General features: G+C 35.7%; 1 protein-coding gene across 1 annotated transcript in view; it reads right to left on the bottom strand.

The window, feature by feature from the left end:
• Positions 1 to 21,617, bottom strand: part of CREB3L2 (cAMP responsive element binding protein 3 like 2) — a 156,661-nt gene that overhangs the window by 66,666 nt on the left and 68,378 nt on the right. The window contains exon 2 of the mRNA XM_051961734.1: positions 3,367 to 3,583. Within this exon, the coding sequence (XP_051817694.1) occupies positions 3,367 to 3,583 (217 nt within the window). The remainder of the gene's footprint in view (positions 1 to 3,366; positions 3,584 to 21,617) is intronic.

Genomic DNA, 21,617 nt, shown 5'->3' with positions numbered 1-21,617 from the left:
GTTCAGGTCCAAATATACTATTCAGATCTGAACTCCTAAGCTCTAAGGGAGGCAGTCAAGTACTATAATACTGAAAGCCTGCTTACTAGTTCCAGACGTAAGAAATGAGAAAGAGGAGGCATTTTTCACGACCTTTATAAGGAAGTAAATTGGAGCACCAAGATGTGATAGGATTTGACCTCTTTCAAATACTCAATACATTCCTAGTGCTTCTCTTTATGTCTTATGTATTCTCTTGATTTCTTTAAGTAGGCATGCTAATATGGAAGTAAATGGCTAATCTATTCTAGATATAGAGCATTTGGGATTCTGGGAGAAATGGGTTAGAGAAAGTGATAATAATAACAATTCAAACTTAATAATGTTTTTAAGGGTTTGCCAAATACTTTGCTCACAACAAACCCATGAGGTTTTGGTGTAAATATTATTACAATCCCCAGCAGTTTCCATTAATATCAGATTCAAGATCTGCCTTTGTTGTCTTTTTAGATCTGGGATAAATTCCATAAATATTTGATATGTTGCATCTGTTTTTTTTTTTTTTGTTTTTTTTTTTTTTTACAAATAATCAATAAAATCTGTTGCACCTTAACACTTCACTCCTAAGAGGAAGAGGACACCCACTTGCAACAACTGAACAGAATGTGCTTTTGGACAGATGATGTGAGATGTTTCCTGTAAGAGAATCAGCTGAATCCTGATAAGATTAAATGCACCCCCGCAAGTGTGCATGTGGGCACACACACACACCTCTTACTGGAATAGATTGATTGCATTCCCTTGAGCAATAACATATAGTACTTAGATTTAGCAGACCTACAACACACAACAGGCCCAGAGAAAAAGAAAATAAGAACTTAGAAGAAGTTTTAAAGTTTTGTCCCCCTGAACCTGAGTTCTAAGTAACAACCTAACTAAATTCCAATAAAATGTAAACACTTTGAGGATTGGAACAATGCCATTTTCTCTTCCTTTTACTTCTAATACTTATCAGGGAAGCTTGTATAGGAAGTTAATAAATATTCATTGAATTAAATCATTAATTTTCTAGGAATTACTTTTGACACTTAAAATATAGGATAGCAAAGGTGAAGTACTTTTTCCACAATGACCCTGTGAAATAAATATCCCCCATGAGCTGCTCATCATAACTTACCTAATGAGTATCTGTACTAAATTTCTACCCTGATGAAATTGTAGATCTTAAGCACTATTTGTGAATATAATACACATACATACATAAAAGATCTTTTTTTATTGCATTGTTAACCTCTCTGAGGATGTGAAGAAAGCATGTATTTTAATTTCTTTTCCCATCATATGATGTAGTAAGTTACTGGTCATGAATGAACATGTTGACTTCAATAAACATATTGAGAAACTGGATGGATGAGGTGAGGGGTATTTATTAAATTTATTTTATTTATTTATAAAATGCCTATATGCCAAATACTGTGCTAGGCACTTGATAACAATCATTTCATTTGAGTTTCACAATCATCCTAGAAGGCAGGTATTATTATCCCCATTTTACAGAGGAGCAAACTGAGGCAGAAAAATTAAGTGACTTATACAAAGTCACACAGATAGTGTTGGAAGCTGAATTTGAGCCCAGTTCTTGGTGATCACAGGCCCAGTGCTCTATCCATTCTGTCACCTAGTTGATACCCCTCACCCCTATCCATCCAATTCCTCGATATGTTTATTAAGCTCAACACATTCATTCATCCCCAGGATCATACCACATTATGATGATGGGAGAAAGAAATTGAAAGATATGCACCTTCCCATCCTCAGAGAGGTTAACAATGCAATAAAAAAAAATAAGATTTTCATGTATATATGTGTATTATATTTACAAATAATGCTTAAGAATTACAATTTCATCAAGGTAGAAATTTAGTACAGATACTCATTAGGTAGGTTATCATGAGCTGCTCATGATGGATAACAATATATGTACTATTTACCTCATAGGGTCACTGTGAAGAAAAGTACTTAGCAAACTCAAAAGCACTCTATTTGAGTTATTATCATTAAATCCAACCACATCCTTCTTTTTTACACATGAGAACACTGGGTCCTAGAATGAGGAAGTGATTTTGCTCAAGGACACACAATTATTATTAAGTGACAGAGCCAGGATTTAAAGTTAGTGTTGCCTCCACTATCCTCCAAGATGTTATCTATCTTTCACATGAAGACTTCTAATAAATAGAAACTGACCACATTTACACTTCTGAACAATTTCTAACTGGGAGGAAGTTTTTTCTTCCAACCATCCATATTATGTTGATAGATGGAACACCAGGAACAGTACAGAACAGGATATCTAAGCCAATGTAGAGATATGTCAAGTATAGGAAGGAAATTCAGAAAAAAAAAAAAATTGGAAAGGCACAAGGTTTCAACTTGAGGAAATCAGTCAACGTGTCATATATCCTTGGAATGCCAGGAAAGCCTAAACAACCAGCCAGCCAGGCATATGCTGGAGTGCAGCCTAGTCCATACAAATATAAGGAGAAACTATGTGCAAGGTAATGGCGATACATAAGGTAAACAAGACCCTTCAAAATACAATGCATATAGTCCTTCAAAAAAAAAAAAAAAGCTTCTATATCCAATAAGCTCTTGTAATGATGAATTTTTTAAAAATGATGAATTTAAGATCCTGACTTGGGGGTCCTAGGTACAAAACCCTGTGAAATATCCCTTCTTTTTTCTTTCTTCTCCCCAGCTTATTACACAAATTAGCCTGGAGGATCAGCTAAATATTCTTAGAAGCTTCCTAGAAACTCTCAAGAGTACTGGATGAGAGATAAGGGAATAGGTCATTTATTTCTGCATTCCCTTGCTATTCCCCCACCTGGAGCTAGTGAGAATTGCAGTATATCTTTTTTTATTATTATTAATATTGTAAGCCCTCAGGAGTTATCATTCCTCCTAATCTCAGATCTTCTCTTCTTAGAAAGAGTGGGAACCAGGATTGAGGGTCAGGCAGAGAAAGTTGAAGCCATTCTACTTCTTATGCCACAAAACTGGGGTCCCCCCTAGATTATTAAAGATAAGGAAAAGAGGGACCTCATGGTAGCTTTATTTTAGAGATCCTAGTTCCATAGGGTTTCTAGGTCCATGCTTGGTTTGTCTATGGGATAATCTAGCTCTGATATTTCACACATGATAGGTAGGTGCTGTAGGAATATCTGCAAATGGTAACAACAGATACACAAATCCCTGCTCTCAAAAATCTCCCAAAAGAAAGGATTTGCAGCCAATAAGAAAGTCTAACTCATCACTACTATCCCCCAAACCCACTGTACTCAAGATATTTCCAACCAAACCAGGTTTATTCTGTTTTTCCCTTACCTTCATTGAAGGTATCTTCATTAGAAATGTGAGTGAGTGGGGACTGAGGCCGAGAATCCCCACACAGAGAGTAGCTGTGTTCTGCCTGGATGAGAGGAGCAGGGGAGGCTGGAGATGTCTCCACTTCCATCATCTCATTCTTCTCTGAGAGGAAGGGGTCATTCAAAAGCTGGCCCAGGACATTCTGGGAAAACTCATCCAGAAGTTCTGTGAAATGCTGTAAAACACAGGGTGATAGAACTCAGTTTCTGATAAATCTATGACTTTATGCAGAGGCACAGTTAGAATGGATCAGCGAAACTTTGCCTCAAGTCAGTGACATTAAAGGTATGTAATTCTCCACTATAACAGTATTCTAACCTACTAGCTCAGATACTACCCTCAGAGAACAGCTGCCATAACACCCTTCTCCCAGGACCCACTACTGTACCTCAATTTGCTTGCTCTATCTTCCTGCCTTCTTCAAGAAGAGTAAGGGGTCAAAGACACAGGCAAGACTCTGCATGTTACACTTTTTTGTGAGAGATATCTAGGATTAGTGATAACACTGAGAAATGCTAGTGAAGATTTTCTTAAACTCCAAGTGGACTTTCATCAACTAGTATATGTCTTCCTCCTTCCCCTTTTTCTGCCCAAAGAAGCCATTTTAGGATCTCCTTTTTCCTCCAACCCACAGCAGTGCTTCGGGTATACCTTGAAGGGTCTTATATCCCAAAGTCTGAGCTCTCTCTCCTCTACTGAATTTTCCCCAGGCACTAAAATTCCTAGTCACATCTCTATCTGACCTGCAATTTATACTCTGGGATCTAACAAGAAAATAATTCCTTGAAAATTAGAAGGCCAACAGAAGCTAACGACTTCATGAGATATTAAGAAATAATCAAAGTCAAAAGAAGAAAATGTAAAATATTTCATAGAAAAAATTAACTTAAGAATTATAACCTAAACTATCCTAACTTTTTTTTTTTTTTTACAAAATAGCTAATAGTCATTGTAAAAAGCTAGAAATAACCTAAATATCCAAAAATAGGGGAGATGGCTAAATAAATTGTGGTACATTAATATAATCAAGTCCTTTAATGCTGTTAAGACAAACAAAAGTCTGGAAAGACCTTTATGAAATAATCCAAAATGGCAACAGTAGAGCCAAAAGAACAGATCATATACTTCTGATGATGATGTAAGAGGAAAACTGAATGAGAGTAATTAAAGTATGCTGAGTATAAGGTACTTAATGGGAGTGAAAAAATAAATAGTTACTTCATACTTTATTTGTCTTAATTAAACTGTCAATAGTTGCTTACTCAGTGTGATTGTTCAATGTTATATTAAATTTAAAAAAAAAACATTCAATTAAAAAACAAAAAGGACACATAAGAAACCATCTTTCCTACATTAATTACCAGAAGCACAATCAGTTCAATGTGAAAATAAGTACTAGTTCCTCCCATCTTTTCAGAATTCTCTGCATGCTGTAACAGAGGCAATTTGGTGCCATGGATGAAATGCTGGACTGGGAATCAGGGAACCCAGGGCTTAAATCCTAACTCTACCACTAACTACCTCCCTTATGTGATCTGGAGCTATCCTTTCTAGATTCCTCATTTTTAAGATAAGATGAGAATCAGTCTAGATGATATCTAAAGTCCTTTCCAGCTAGAATTCTATGACTAGCGGTTTCATAGTTTTCCAAGAAGCTTCCAACCTTGTTCTGTTGTGCCACAGTTCTCTTTTAATGTCCTGACCCAGTTACCCTAATTGTCCTACTCAGTTACTCTGCCTCAGGTTATAACCATACCCTCAAAGTTTGATAGGATAAAGGTCTTATATCTTAGACCTCAGGCTATAATCATCCCCTCTTAATGTTTGATTGGATAAAGATCTTATATTTTAGACATCATTAGAATATCAGGAGCTTCTCCAGTACCTCCCTCCATTATGTCATCGTTCTTGTATCCCACATTCACTGCTGGATTCTTGGAGACCATATAGTCTCATTCAATCCTGGGACCAAACCATGGATCCATTTGGTCCCAGTAAATCTCTCCTTTTCAAATAAATTGTTCTCTAATCTCTATCCTGCCTCAGTTTCTCCAGGATTACAGTTCCACATAACAAGTGGACATTTTGAATGAACTTGAATGAATGCACCATATATCTATCAGCACCATGGAAATGATGTCCTCTGAACATTTCCCTGTCTTTAACAATGCAAGCTTCTCTAACCTACATGAAAATACCCCCAGCCACTTCGTAATTCTGACCCTTTTTATATCTTTCACAAGGTCTCCAAGTATATCAGCTATTTGTGAAACTGCATTAAAAAAAAAAAAAGTACACTGAAGGAAAAATGTGGAATTTTGAGGCTTTTGTCATAGCACCCCTGGGATAGCAAAGGCTTTATATTATAGAAGAAAGGTCACTGGACTGAGAGTTCTAGGTTTCTTTTAATATCTGCCAATAACAATCTTAAGCAATAGTTTCCAGTTTCATTATCTATCAAATAAAAGGGTTGGGCTTGATAATTTCTAAAATCCCTTCTAGTGTGAACATTCTAGGAGTATGGAGATTAAAGATTTGGATCCACCCATTTGCATATGTAGGGTAAAGCAGTTCCTCCAATCCACCCACTTCTATGGTCATTCTACAGTTAGTTTTTTTGTTTTTTTTTTTTTCAAAAATGGCACTTAAAAAAACTGTTTAAAAAAAAAAAGTACTGGGAGCAGCCCAATCCTCAAACTACGGCCACGGGCCAGATGCAGCAGCTGAGGATGTTTATCCCCCTCATCTGGGGCTATGAAGTTTTTTTATTTAAGGGCTTTATTTAAAGTTTTTGTTTTTACTATAGTCCAGCCCTCCAACAGTCTCAGGGACAGTGAACTGGCCCCCTGTTTAAAAGGGGACCCCTGAGATAGAGTATTGACCCTGAAGTGAGGAGGACCTGAATTAAAACCTGCTTCAGATACTAACACTTACCACCTGTGTGACCTGGGCAAGTCACGTAAGCCCAACTGCCTTGCAAAACAATAAAAAAAAAAAAAAAACACCCACTTCTTGCACATCCTGGCCAACAAAGCCACTTTCACTCAATTTAAGATTGACCCTTTGTTTGATCCACTATGACCCCTAAGTTATTAATTATTGTTTTAAAATTATTAAATTAATAATTAAATGCATGATTATCTAATCATTTATAATAGAAGAAGCAGCTACAGTAAGAGAACTCAGTGCTCCTTCTACTCCTGATAATCAAAAGAATCTAAGGCACTGGAAAGGACCTTAGATATCATTTATTCTAGACTATATCTCAAGAAGATCCCTTTCTATGTCATCTTTACTTAAAAACCTCCAGCAAAGGAAAATTTGACAACTATCAAGAAAAATCATCTATGGTCTTACAGTCTTTCTCATAGAATCTCTTATCTAGTCACATCTCTCTCCACTTCCATATTTGTGAAACCAATTGTTAATGCATGGATGATTTATATTTATCCATATTAAACTTCCTCTTATTCAATTTGGCCCATAACTCTGGTTAGCAAAAACTTTTAAAATACAAATTTTGTAATCAAGATGTGTTATCTATTCCTCCCAAATACATATTATTTGAAAACCTGACAAATATAGCTTGATCAAAATAACTGGGGAAAAAAATACTGAAAAGTACAGAGCCAACAAATACCTGAGGTATTCCATCAGAGACTTTTCTCTTTTACAATACTTACCCTTTGACTCTATCCATGAAATCAGTTTTGAATTCACCTATCATCTAACCTATATTTATCTCCTCCACAAAGATATCTAGGATAACTACTGAAATTGAATTATATTATACCTACAATATTCCCTCTGAACTATCAGTTTAAGTACCCTGTCGAAGAAATACATTTGGTCTGGCATAATTTGTCCTTGTTGAAATTTTTGCTAGGTTTGAGTGTTCAATGCTTCTCTTTCTAAATGTTCATGAACCATTCTTTTTTTTAAATAGATGCTCTAGAACTTCATCAGGAATAGAAATTAGACTCTCTGGATTATAGTTTGGAGATTCTGTCCTTTCCCTTCATCATTTTTAAAGAAATTAGAACATTTACATTCCTCTAATCCTAGGACATCCTTCTCATTCTCCAAACATTTCAAAAATGACCAATCACAACTCCAAAATCATACTTGCTGGTGTTTTTCAGCACCATAGAATATAGTGAGCATGTTGAACTCGAGACTTGAACTTATTAAGAGCAATTAAATGCTGTCTAATTGCCTCATAGATAGAACTTTCCACACCCTACAACCATCTTTCCCAATCCAAAGGTCATTTTTCTTAGAAAAGAAAACCAAAAAAAGTTGACTAGCTCAGTCTACTCACCAGTCAATTATCTTAATTCCATATACCCTTAATGGCAATGCTAATCCTTCTCTAGCTTTTTTTTTTTTTTTAAAGGTTGTTTTGTTTGTTTCTTAAATAATGCCTTGTTAATGTTTATGATCTTTAAACATTCCTGACTTTTAGTCTTATAAGACCACATGTACCACTCTCTTAAATTGGCTTTTCACTACCCTAGAGAATCCCCTTTTTTATCATCTGGAAAATTTCAGTCTAGGAGGGGCAGCTAGTTGATGCAGTGATAGAGCACCAGCCCTGAAGTCAGGAGGATCTGAATTTAAATATGATCTAGATGCTTAACACTTCCTAGCTGTGTGACCCTGGGCAAGGCAAGTCACTCAACCCCAATTGCCTCAGAAAAACAAACAAAAAACCCCTCAGTCTAGGGAGTTTCTCTTTCACTCTGGATTCGACTTTCTCTGCAGAATATTAGGTCATTGAATCGTATCTATCCTTTTCCTGAATGCTTTGAAATTCACTCTTCCCCAAATCTAGACCGAACCTGAGATTCTGGTTATTTGTGTTCACCTTCTATATTGTGGACTCTATAATAGATTGGTCATTTGCCCACAACTTAAAATCATGCTATTTCAGCAACTAGTCCTTATTGCTCAGAATCTAGCTCAGAATAGCAGTCCCTTCTATCACTTCTTCCATCTTTTAAAAAGTAAACAATATGATGTCAGTAAGCTTGCTGTAGTTTTTTGGCAAAGAACTACAGCAAACATCTGAATATCTGAAGTGCCCCCTTCAAAAGACCCCATGCCAAGCTTGTGATCTGGGTCATCAGACTCTGGATCTAATTCCTTCTCCAGCTGGTCTGTAGTATACATCTATGACAATCATTTCTATTTCATTTTCTAAAGATCTTTACTCAAATAAATATGCTTTCCAGCATCTTTCTCCATTCAGGTCTCTGGCTTTCTCATATGAGTCTTCTTGAAATACTATGCTCCTCTCCTGCTCCTTTGATCTACTCAATTCCTTTATTTCAATCATGGATTCCATCCCATTAATGTTCAGACAATTTTAAAGTCAAATTTGCCTCCCTACATTAAGATTTGTAGGTTATATATATTGGTCTACTTGTCATCTGGGGGATAGGTGGGGGAAAGGAGGGGAAAAGTTGGAACAGAAGGTTTTGCAAGGGTCAATGCTGAAAAATTACCCATGCATATATCTTGTAAATAAAAAGCTATTTAAAAAAAAATATTTGTAGGTTATGTTACATGGACCCAAATTCTAATATATTTTTTACATCAACAACTGATTTATTCTTGGCTTCTATTGGATATTGTCTTCCCTGACTTTTCTACTCCTCTCTTTTGTTACCTTTCTTTCCATGATTCCCATGATCTTGCAGGATGAGAAAGTCACATTAGATGACCCTAAAGTAAGGACTTTTAGAGCTCTAAATCCATGATTTTTGGTTTGCTAAAATATGTTTCCAAGAAACCCACAGTCTGGCCTGAAAAGACAACATTTTTCCAGACAGTGTATCAATACTTTCAATAGAAGGTTCTATGTTCCAACAATCTTTCAGCACCATGGTAATGACATCCTCAAAGATTTTTCTCATCTATTTCATACCATTGATACTGAGCTTTTCTTTTAGGCTATTTGAAAATTCCTTCAACTACTTCACAATTTTAAAATTCAGATCTTTTTCTCTTTCAGGTTACCTGAAAAACTTTACAAAGTCTCAAAGATCCATCAATTAAGTATGAAACTTAAAAAAAAAATACACCTTAAAGCAAAAGTGCAGAATTTTGAAAGGTTATCACAACATCCATAGGACAACAGTGGCTTTATAATTTAGAGGAATAAACACTGGAGAGAGTCCAAGAGACTAGGTTTAGTCCTCGCTCTGCCAATAATTAGCTAGGTAGCCTTGAGCAAAACATTTCACCTCTCTCTCCCTGAGAACCTTATTCTCTATAGTCCTGGATTTGGAAGATCTATGTGGTAGCAGTAAATTTTCATTCTCCTCTTCCCACAACCACCTTCAGACAAAAATCCTCCTGATGAGACTTTGCAATACTCTAGACAAATATGTTTTTGCTGATTCTTGTCGCTCTGCTCAGAACTCCTCTTCCCATATTCTAAATTGTAATCCAGAAACCAAATTCCTTTCCCAAACACTAACTTTTTAGCCAAAATCAATTCTTTAACCTACTTAACTATTTCAAATTGTCTTCTTTTAAACAATTATCGTCATGAAAACATCACCACGAATTCATAATTCTTAATGTTTTTCAAGTTCCTTCTGGTGATATCATCTTTCTCTACATGAATCACCACCATGGTCGAAAAAATCTTAGGAAGATCTCTTTCACAAAACAGAGACATGCCCCAGACATGTTAACCAACAGCTGCCTCAGTACTACTTTGAAGGAAGTCAATAATCACTACCATTTGCCCTTCTTCTTCTAACTTCTTTCTCACTAATTCCTAAGACCTATTAACTTTCTTGGCCAAAGAGATTTTCTTCAAGCACTGGCTGAACATGTCATTCTTCCACCCCAATGATCTTTACTCAATTAAAATTAAATACTCCTTGCTTGGCATTTAAAGGCCTTCACAATCTGGTCCCACCCTAGCTTTCCACATAGTACTACAGAAAAGATTAATTTGTCTTAGACATCTATAGCCAGCTGTACAGAGCCTAGCACTGTCATTTTATTGGGGTGAACCAGATATTCAAGCATTTTCTAGGATGTCAACTTTCCTCTTTAACTTCTCATTCCAAGATAATAGCAAGTTCAATATTAAATCTTGATGCAATTTATGTCTTTTTACTCCCACAATTACCCTAACTCAGACCTCTCAGTGGTCCCTGATAATCCCACCTAGAACAACTAATTATGTGCCTCCTCTACCATCTTATTCTGGAAGCTAGAGACAGGAAAGACATAAAATGGTAAGCACATATTTTCAATTTCTCCTTTTCCTTTTCTAAGTACCTGGATTTCTATATACATATGTAATAACATATTTAGAAATGATACTAGAGTTAGTGATAGAGGAGAGTAACGGGTCTCTGGTGGCAAATTTTGTTTGTTTTATTAGTGAATGATTTGAGACCTTGTTTTTTTTCCCCCCTGAATGCTGGAGGTAGAGAAATGTGTTTGAGTTGGATTTATTCTTTTATTGCCTCCCATCAACCCCATCTTCTGTCCCCACCCCTAAGGTAAAAGATATCCAATAATCAGATCTATTTCTCATAGAATTGTATGGTGTGTCAAAAGGAGTAAGAATATTTTTAATATCATTCATGCTGTTATTCCAATAATTGGTACCACTAATACATGTCAAGCTAGTCGTATCATTTCTCTACTCAACACTGGCTGTTATTGTCTACTGAGTCAAGATCAAACAACATTGCTGGGCAATGAAAGTCCTCCACATTCTGATGCTACTTTCTCTTTTTCCAGTCATTCCTACAAAACTATTCTCTATGCCCTTGAACACATCCTAAATTTTTCACCCTTTGTAAATTTGTGATGCCTGTAAAATTCTCCCTTCCCAAGCTTTACCTACTGAATTCCTACATATTCTTTAAAATCCAAATCAATTATCACCTGTTTTATTGAGTCTTTCTTGTTCATCCATCCTTGATCTTTTTGTCTCCTAGGATTCCACATAGGCGTTTATTATTTCTCTTAAATTACATTATGATACTGTATTGTAGCTATGTGGGTTTGTGTTTTAATCCCTTTATTAGACTATAAGCTCCATGAGAGCAGCAATCTAAACTAAAAGAAGCCTTTAGCATCTAGAATGTTGCTCTAGATGCAGTAGGTGCTTAATAATTGCCAAATTGAACACCACTGGTGTAAATATTTCCTATCCAATTCCTCAATGCCTTTGTTTAAACTGCTTTGGGCAAAACAACAAAACTGCTTGCCAATATTTTCAGACTTAGATTAGTTCTCAGTCAAAAATCCATCACTAGTACTTCAAGCTTTTCTAACTTGGTTATAAATTAAAGCAGAGTATTTCTGTGAGCAAAATCAAGGGGAACTGATGAATTAAATATGTAGGAAGAGAACATATTCAACTTAAAGTTGAAAGGTAGATCTGGGACTCATTCCACAAAAGAATCTTTTTTACCTTGTGATCAAATGGATAGAAAAAAAAAGAAAATATAAAGAAAGATGAAAAATCCAAAAATATCAAATGAAAAGATTATCCAGTTTCCCTGGGTAATAAAACAGGGACAATTTAGAAGAGACTGAACAATGTCTTAAGCCAAGTTAAACTAATTCAGTCATTTATCTATATAATATATAATTTTTACAATTGAAAACATCTGACTGTGTATCTATGCATCTATTCATATATATATATCTATTCTTGGAGAAAGAAGGATCACTGGGAAAGTGAAAGAGGGGAAAGATGGTGAAAGATAAGAGAGAAGGAAATAAGCATTTATTAAAGAGCCTACTATATACCAAGGACTGTGTTATCCCCTTTTTACAAATATTATCTCATTTAATCCTTGAAACAACCTTTCGAGATAAGTGCTACTATTATATCCACTTTTCAATGGAGGAGATTGTGACTCAATTTCCACATTTATTTTATAATAGAGAAATTTAGAGTAATCAGCTCTAAATCTAAAATCCTCCAGCTTGTCTACCCTAGAAAAACAGAACCCCTCCTATCTGGAAAGGTTCCAAAGACAGAAACAACACATAAAGTATTCAGGCAAAAAAAAAAAAAAAATTGCAGACAGCACACTTCTGTTGGCTGTCTTTCCTCAAGTCAACAATATATGGCAGAAACATAAGGAGATAGAACCCAGACACTGCAGTTATGCCTTTCTTGAATCCAAAGGCTTACCTGAGTCTGAACCTTACTCTGCAACCAACCACATTTGCCCAAAGGCAACAAGGTGCAGCCAGGTTAATAATCCAATAGTTGCCACCTTCTCCTTTCAATATTCCAGCTATGTGTCATCCCCACGTATTCATAACATAACTCACTTACAATCAGCTCCACAACATACAAATACACACACACACACACACACACACACACACACACACACACACACACACAAAACACCTTCTTTCTTCCAACCCACTCTCTCTTCTTCTCTCTACTTCTTCTCTCTCTACTTTAAGAAGCCCAGAAGAGATAAAGTGATTTATATTACTCACCTCTTTTCCTGCCAAGAGTCATTTGGATCTTTATTTCTGGACCATCAACTTATATCAACTTATAGAACTCAAGCAGTGGGAGGTTGTTCATCACACCCTGCAGTTGCCTTAGCAAATGATTTCATGAGTCTTATACTGCCCATAGGGCAGAAGTTTCCCACCCCTGGTTTGAGTAATTTGTTTTACAACTAGTAAGTAAAGGCTGAACTTTTAACCTAAAGTCTGACTTGAAAACCAAAATGTAGAACTTTAAATAATTACATTTTTGCAAGAGGGAGAAGTGAATAGTATAATGAGCCAGCTTCAAAACCAGGAACATGTGGGTTCAAACCTGCCTCTAAGATACATTGACTGTGTGACTTCAAGCAAATGAGTTAACCTTTCAGTATTCTTAGTCAGTGATATCAAACTCAAATAGAAATAAATTCTTGTGGGTCCCATATTGATTTAGAAGACCACAAATAAACTATAGTGTATTATAATTTTATTCATTTTGTTAGTATTTTCTATCTCTATTTTAATATGATTTGGGCCTTGCTCAAAAATTTTGTAGCATCACATGCTAGGCAACTCTAACTCAAAAATGTATAGACAGAAATTATGAAGAAGGTACTGAATCACTCTGTATTAGCAGAGGAAGCTTCTTCACAAAGGCATTCCTGTACCAATGAAATCAAACAAGTTCAATTTTAATTCCTTTTAGATGAAGCTTCTTACATATTAACAGCAAAACAGGGGGGAAAACACCTTAATTCACTTTTTTTGGGCTCTAGACTTATGATTTCATTAGTATAGGATATTAACAAACATTAATATATTTTAATTTATTAATTATTAAAATTATTAAAAATCATTATTAAATTAATTAAAATGAGGAAATGTTGGAGCTAATCCCCTACCCTTCTTGCCAGAAAAATATTTCATTAATGTTTTCTCAGTTTCCTCTTAGGGCAGAGAAAATCAAGGCAGCAATGAAAGTGTGATCTTGAACAGATAATTCCCTTTATCTCTCTGAACTTAAGTTTCTACATCTGTATTATGTGGGAGTTGGATTGAATTATCCCCAGAGTTTCTTCTAGCTCCATAGAGTCCTAGCTCTAGAATTCTATGATGCTTTGGAACATAGAGACCATAAAGACCACAAACAGTATAGGCAATATTTCAGTCTGTCATTTCTCATTCACAAATCCTCTTGGGTCAGATACCACCACCATCACCGCCTAGCTAGAAACAAGCCCAGGTAATTCAAAAGGAAGTAGCCAGAACACAAGCCCACTGGTTGTTAGTCACACAGGCAGCTTTCACTTCATCAGCCAGCTCCTCCAGAAATACCTCACAGTGATTTGATAGTCTTCATTCATCGCTGAGATTGAGGAACACTGCTGTGTTATCCCTAATGGGGGTAAGAGGAGCAGAGGAGAGCTAGAAGGCAAGGCTATGTTTGTATGCCTTGGACTTGATGGGGAGGTTGTATAAACTGAGCTGACTGTTAGTCTGCTCCCCTTCTGCAAAGCAACATCTGTTCCCTCTCTGCAACACAAATAAAGATTTTTGGGATTTTTTTTTCATCATAAATCTCTGGATAACTAAGAAGCCCTTCCTGGGCCAGCTAGGTCTCATTGATCCCTCCTTTCTCTGAATCACAGAAGAAAATCTTTAGTAATATCCTATCTGGGAATGCTCTTTCATTCCTTTACTTGTGTTGGCTTATTTCTTCAAACAGTTGTAAACTCTTTAGAGAGAGGAAAGTGTCAGAACTTAGCCTTCTTTATATCTTTCTTCCAATGGGCCTAAGGTAAGGACACATGGTAAATATACAATAAAAAAAGAGTAGGGTTTAGAGCAGGAATTAGAGAGCATGGAAAATGATAACATTTTCCTAAAAGAACTAACGATACCTTAGAGGTCACATAGTACAACTTTCATTTTACAAATAAGGAAACTGAGGCCTACAGAGATGAATCAACTTGCCTAGAAGCAGACAGTATTGAAATAAGATAAAAATTGGATTTAAAATCAGTTTGGTTTGATTCTATATCCAATATTCTTTCTACTATACTATTTGCCTGTTATTATTGCTGATTATGCCCAAAGAGCAGGTCCTCTCCCTTGCCTAGTCTCTTAGCACGATTCAGCAAAGAAAATTTGCTCAGCCTGATCATTTTGGCAGCTATTAATTTCAGGGATGGGGGTGGAGGTGGGGAAGAAGCTTAACATCATTCTAATGTTATTATGCAAGCCTCAACCAAGTGTCTTCTCCCTTTATGACTGTTATAGCTGGGACCTAACTTCTTGGAAGACAATAAAACAAACAATATAAACTTTATTGACTATGTTACAATATTCTCTAGTCAGGGTGCAGATCACCAGCTGATCAATCTTCCTAACATATAATCATAATCAAATCAGTTACCAGTTCAAAACCTTTCAGCAACTCCCTTGCCTACTAAATTACTTAGCTTGGCATTCAAAGGCTCTCCATAATCTGAATCCACCCTATTTTTCCAGTTTCTTTTCAAACTAATTCCTTTCACTTAGTTTATGCTTTAGATAAAGTGTTTTGTTTTTCATGGACCCCCTTTGGCACTCTGGTGAAGTCTATGGATGTCTCAGAATAATATAACATAATTGAAGGGAAAATATCAGTCAGAGGTTACTAAAAATAAAGAAGCTCATCTCAGCTACTTACTATCTGTGTGACCTCTCTGGGGCTATTTCCTTATCTTAAAAATATTACTTACTACTCTTTCTAGAAATTGTTACTTCTCGTAGACATTAAAATCCACCAACTCCAAATTTCATAATTCTAGGAACACCTCAGTTATATAAAACAGGATCCAATACACTTTTGTCCACTCCAGGCTAGCAGATTGGATAAGGACAAGATGAGACAGTAATAGTTTTAGAAAAAGGGAATCCAAAGTTTTTGTTTTAATAATAGCTTTTTATTTTCAAAATACATGCAAAGACAGTTTAACATTCACCTCTGCAAAACTTTGTTCCAAATTTTTCTCCCTCCTCTTTCCCCCTCCTATAGATGCAAGCAATCCAATATAGGTTAAACATGTGCAGTTATTCTAAACGTTTTCATATTTATCTTGCTACGAAAGAAAAATCAGATCAAAAAGAAAAAAAAAGGAAAGAAAAAAAAAAGCAAGCAAATAACAACTAAAAAGATAAAAACATAATGTTGTGATCCACATTCAGTCCCCATAGTCCTTTCTCTGGATTCAGATGGCTCTCTCCATCTATTGGATGGCTATTGGAATTGGCCTAAATCACCTCATTGTTGAAGAGAGCCTCATCCATCAGAATAGATCCTCACATAATCTTGTTGTTAATGTATGTTCTCTTGGTTCTATTTACTTCATTTAGCATCAGTTTATGTAAGTCTCTGCAGGCCTTTCTTAAATCATCCTGCTGATCATTTCTTTTAGAACAATAATGGGAATCCAAAGTCTTCATCAAACTTCCTATTCCCAATATCTGAACAAACTCACTTTTGAATTTAGAGAATCACTGAAAATCTCAATGAGAAGGAACTGTAGAATACTCTAAACTTTTTACAAATAAGGATATTGAAGTGCAGAAATAGCTGTGTACCTCTCAATTTCTTCATCCCTTACAGTCAGCTCTCATCAACAATTTCAGACATTTAATTACTTCTCTGACTCTTTTGTTTTCTTCTTGTGTAGTATAAAACCCTCCATGTACTGTAATATATGGAGGGAGAGAGGAAACAGTGTCATTGCCCTTGGGAAAGTTGCAGGAGGGGGTGGCAAATATTTAAATATCCATCTACTGAGAATTATTAGTCATCTCAGCATATTTCCAAAAAACATTTATCATGGTTTGACATTGGTGGGAAAAACTCTTTCACGAAGCTATTCTGCTAAGAAACAGGCTGTGGTGACAAGGAAAAGGCACAGGATTAAAAGGCAAGGAACCAAGGTTCAGATCCCAGAACTACCACTACCTATGTAAGTGACGATAGCCTCATCCCATCACTTTATCTATGAAATAAAGGAACTGGACAAGCTGAGTTCCCAGAAATGCAGTTGATACTTGAAGTTAACAGAAGGGCAAGATGCCCTCAACCTGGGTCACTCTGGTGTCAGGCACCTGGTTATCCCTGGACTGTGGTAGAGCTCTCTTGGGCCACAGTGAGTGGGCCAGCCACTTGACCATAAGATATAAGTAACATCTGTCACTAAATTCCTAGAATGATAGAGATTCCAGAATCAGGATTCTCAAGATCACCTCAATTAAAGGTCAAAACACTAAATCTCCAGAATCCTCCCAGAGCAATTCTGGGGATACTCTCTAGAACCATGTAAACTTGGAGTCAGGGGAGTGCTTTTTTTTTCTTCTTGCAGAATCTAAGCTTTTAATCTCATTACCATTTGCTGCTATTGTCAAGTGTCAGCAAAAAAGACTTCATAAAAACTGTTTACTGGAAGTTTCCACATCATATGAAATTGGCCATTGCAATAAAGATTTCTCTGCACATAAGTTTGCTTTTATGGCAAACTATGCTGTCACATTGAACCTTACCATCCCCTCCCTTTGATTTCTGGCAGACTATCAGTCACCCAGTGAGAAAGAAAGTGAAAAATTTAAAGATAATCAGCAGAGTTCACTGGGGCATAGTAGAAAAAGAACTAGACTGACTGACAACAAACCTGGATTCTAGTTTTAGCACTTTCTGGTAACCAGCTGTGTGGTCTAGAATAATTAAATCTTGGTTTGAAGAAACCTTAGAGACCATTTAATTCCACCTCCCACCATACACATATACATACACCCAAATCCCAGAAATCTCTAGGACTCATTCATTAAGCACTGGTTTGTCAAGCACTGTGCTAGGTCTTGGGTATATGAAGACAAAAATAAAAACTCCATCTCTGAGCTCAAGGTGTTTATAATATATTGAGGGAAACAATGTGAACATATATAAATATATACAGAATATAGTCAAAGTAAATACCAGGTAATTTGCAGAGGCAGAAAAGGCAGAGAGAGACAAGCAACTGGGGAGAGTCATATAGAAGGTAGAACTTGAGTTGAACCCTGACGGAAGCCAGTCAGGGACTATAAAAATAGAGACAAAAAATGCATTTCAGGTATGAGGAAAAGCAAAAAAGGCTAGTTCAGCTCATCCATAGAATATTTAAAGGAGAATAATATATGATAAACCTAGAAAGCCAAATTGGTACTAGATTAGGAAGGGCTTTAAAAATCCAACTTAGGAGTTTGCATTTGATTTTTAGAAGAAAAAGAACCAAAGGAATTTATTGTGCAGGACAGTGACTACATCTATACCTTCATGACCTACGCTTTCAGATATCATTTGATTACTTTGTAGAGGATGAATTGTAGAGGGCAGACTTGAAGAACTACTTAGGATGCTATTGCAAATATTGCAAATAGTCAAGAGGAAAGAAGTAAGATGATAAGGACCTGACCAAAGTTTAAAACATGAGCCTCTGCTTGCCTGCCCATGAAAAGACTCCCTTATTTCATGAATTGGAAACTTGTCTACATACATTGGTCCTGTTTTGATTCTCTGCCACTTGCTAAATGAACAAGCGATCTAATCTCTCATCTATAAAATAGCCTTTCAAATATTCAATGGCCCCTTAAATCTATTCCTTTCAAAGGTTAAAAAGATCCTTCAGCCATCTTCATGTGACAGTGATCCACTCATGCCAGTCAACAACTTCTTAGACACATTTTATTTGGTCAATGTCTCTCCTAAGATGAAAAGTCTAAAATGACAAACAGTGCTCTAGATAGGATTGAACAAAAACAGAATAGGGCTATCACATATTTTGTTTTGAAAGCTATAATTTCATTAGTGCAACCTAACATCAAATTAGTCACACTGTTGACTCATTGTTGACTCACTCTGAGGCTGCAATCATCCAAAACGCTTGACTCTTTTTTAAATGAACTGCTATCTAGCAGAAAGTTTTCTTCATCCCAAACTTATCTAAGTACATGACTTAACAGGGATGTGTAGGTGGTAGAGTAGATAAAGTGCGAGGCTTAGAGTCAAGAAGACTTCTCTTCCTGAGTTCAAATCTAGCTTTAGACATTTAAACTAGCAGTGTGACTCTAGGCAAGTCACTTAACTCCGCCTGATTCTTCACCTATTAAAAGGAGCTGGAGAAGAAAATAATAATCCATGCCAGTGTCTTTGCCAAGAAAACCACAAATGGGGTTACAAAAAATTGGGTATAACTGAAAACAACTAAATAACAAATGGGGCTTAACATTTATTCTCATGACATTTCATCTTGTTGGGTCTACCCTAGATTGTCAAAATTTGTTCTGGCTTGTTAAGGTCTTTTAGGAATCTGGTTCTATCCCTCAGAGTGTTATCTGTTTTTATGCAAGTCAACAGTTTGATAACCATGTCCTCTATAGCTATATGTCAGTGATTAAAATGCTGTATGGGACAAGACTAAGAACGGAGTCCGAGGGAGGGGTTTACTCCTAGAGTCATTCTTTCATGATGACATCAATCCACTGATCCTTACACTGATTATGATTTATTCAATGTATTTGAGTTCACCCAAACAGTAACAGTAGATGGCCCACATCTCTCCATCTTTTAATAAAGATTTTTTGGTGGAGGGAAGGAAGAGCAAAAAGTCTGAACCTGATTTCATCAGTATAGAGAATTGAAAATTCTTAACACTTGATTTCTAACAAAAAGCTATTTATAATTTATGATTTTAGAATTGCCTGGAATACTGAGAAATTATATGAATTAATTTATAGTCGTAATTATTATGTATCAAAGATTGGAAAATCTTGAACTTAGGTCTTTTTGACTCCAAGGATAAAATCCTATGTACTACAAAATGTCACCTCTCTCATTAGATGTATGCCTTGATGAAATCAAGATATATGATGATTGACTGAAGAATTAAGTACACCTACCAAAGGTGGAAATGAAGGAAATTTGGCATGGCTTATCCTTAGTGAACCCATGCTAGTGCCTAGTCATCACCAATTTTATTACTAACAGCTCATGAGTCACCTATTTAATATTAATAATCCTTCATAGGCTTTTGCCTGAGGTCAAAATTCACTAGTATATACTTTATGGGATCTACTATTTTCTTCTTTTTGAAAATTAGGATAATAGCCCATCTTCAGTGATATTGAGTCACTCTCTGCTTCTCATCTTCCTCCTTCCCTCCCTTCTCTTCCCCCACCCCAAAAGAATTCAAAGAAAACATTTGTAAATTCTTTGAACAAAGGGATTGTTTAGAATTAAACAGATTTTTTTTTTTTTTTGTCCTTGAATCCCCAGCACCTAACTTTGCCTCCCAAAGATCAGCTACTTAAAAATGATTACTGAAATGAATTGCTTATACAAAGTAAGGAAATTTAGTTAGATGAGCTTTAGTCCTTCCTAACTCAAACATCCTAGGACTATAATGTTTTCATCCACTGCTGCTGTTATTTAAATAAATGATACTATTAGTCTGCTACTATTAAAAAAAAATCTACAGATTTATAAATTAAGTATGAATAAGTATACTTTGCTAAAAATACTAAAACTAATAATAGCTAACATTTATGTAGCACTTACTATGTGCCAGGCAGTATGCTAAACATTTTACAAATATTATCTTATTTGATTCTCCCAATAAGCCTGAGAAGTAGATATCATAAACAGCAATTAAGTGACTTGCTCAGGATGACACACCTTAGTAAGGGTCTCAAGTTACATCAGAACTCAGAATTTTCTGACTCCAAGCCCAAAGTATATATTGCAACTTCTTACCGGCCTCAAATGTACCCTACATCTCTGTGCGTCTTTACATTTATATACATACTCTCAGCTTACTTATTCTTTTTACTTGTTATCTATACCATAGTTATCTATACCTGCAACCCTTGGTAAGCAAACAGAATTCTCTTTACCAAGCAGGATTATTTTAGGAAAGTGAATGACCTTCCCTAAGCCTCAATTTCCTTCCAGCACTATAAGCACCCAGGCAAAGTGTTTTCAGGAAAGAAGTAGTAAAGCTTTAATTACCATTGGAATGGGAGCTATTCTTTTAATTAGGGTATGTTATATAGAGGTCTCTATATAATTATTATCATAACAATAACTATCAGTAGTTATATAGAACTTCAGAGTTTGTAAAATATTTAAATGTTATCATTTGAGGCTCACAACAATCCTTAAAGGTAGATAATAGAAATAAACAGTTTTAAAGTGTCAAAAGTGGGATTTTTTTAGTCCTCTATAATTGAAAAGCATATTTCTAGAAATGACCTATAGAGAAAGAAAATCCAAAGTCAAATTTGAACATTAGGATAGTAAAGGGAGAAGAAAGAATGATTCATCATATCAATTGCTACTTAAAACGAAGAACTTATCCATATATATTCTGTCTGAAGTTCATTTATTGATTCAAAAAAATTTATTAAATACCTATTCATTCTCACTGTCTTGGGCTAAATTCTATAGTAATAAAAAACTGGAAAAGACAGTTTCTATGTATGTGAGAAATAAGTTTACAAAATATATAATAAAAGGGTTTTGGATACCACATGAAACAGATTCCCTACAACAGGTTAATCCTATAAGAACTACCCTATCACTTGTATACAATAGTAGCAATAACTCACATTTATCCAATGTGAAGTATTTCCTTCATTACATTTTTATAATGTAGACA

This window comes from Antechinus flavipes, chromosome 5 (assembly GCF_016432865.1).
Source record: "Antechinus flavipes isolate AdamAnt ecotype Samford, QLD, Australia chromosome 5, AdamAnt_v2, whole genome shotgun sequence".
In the NCBI taxonomy this organism is placed as follows: Eukaryota; Metazoa; Chordata; class Mammalia; order Dasyuromorphia; family Dasyuridae; genus Antechinus; species Antechinus flavipes.
This window is presented reverse-complemented; position numbering and strand designations above follow the sequence as displayed.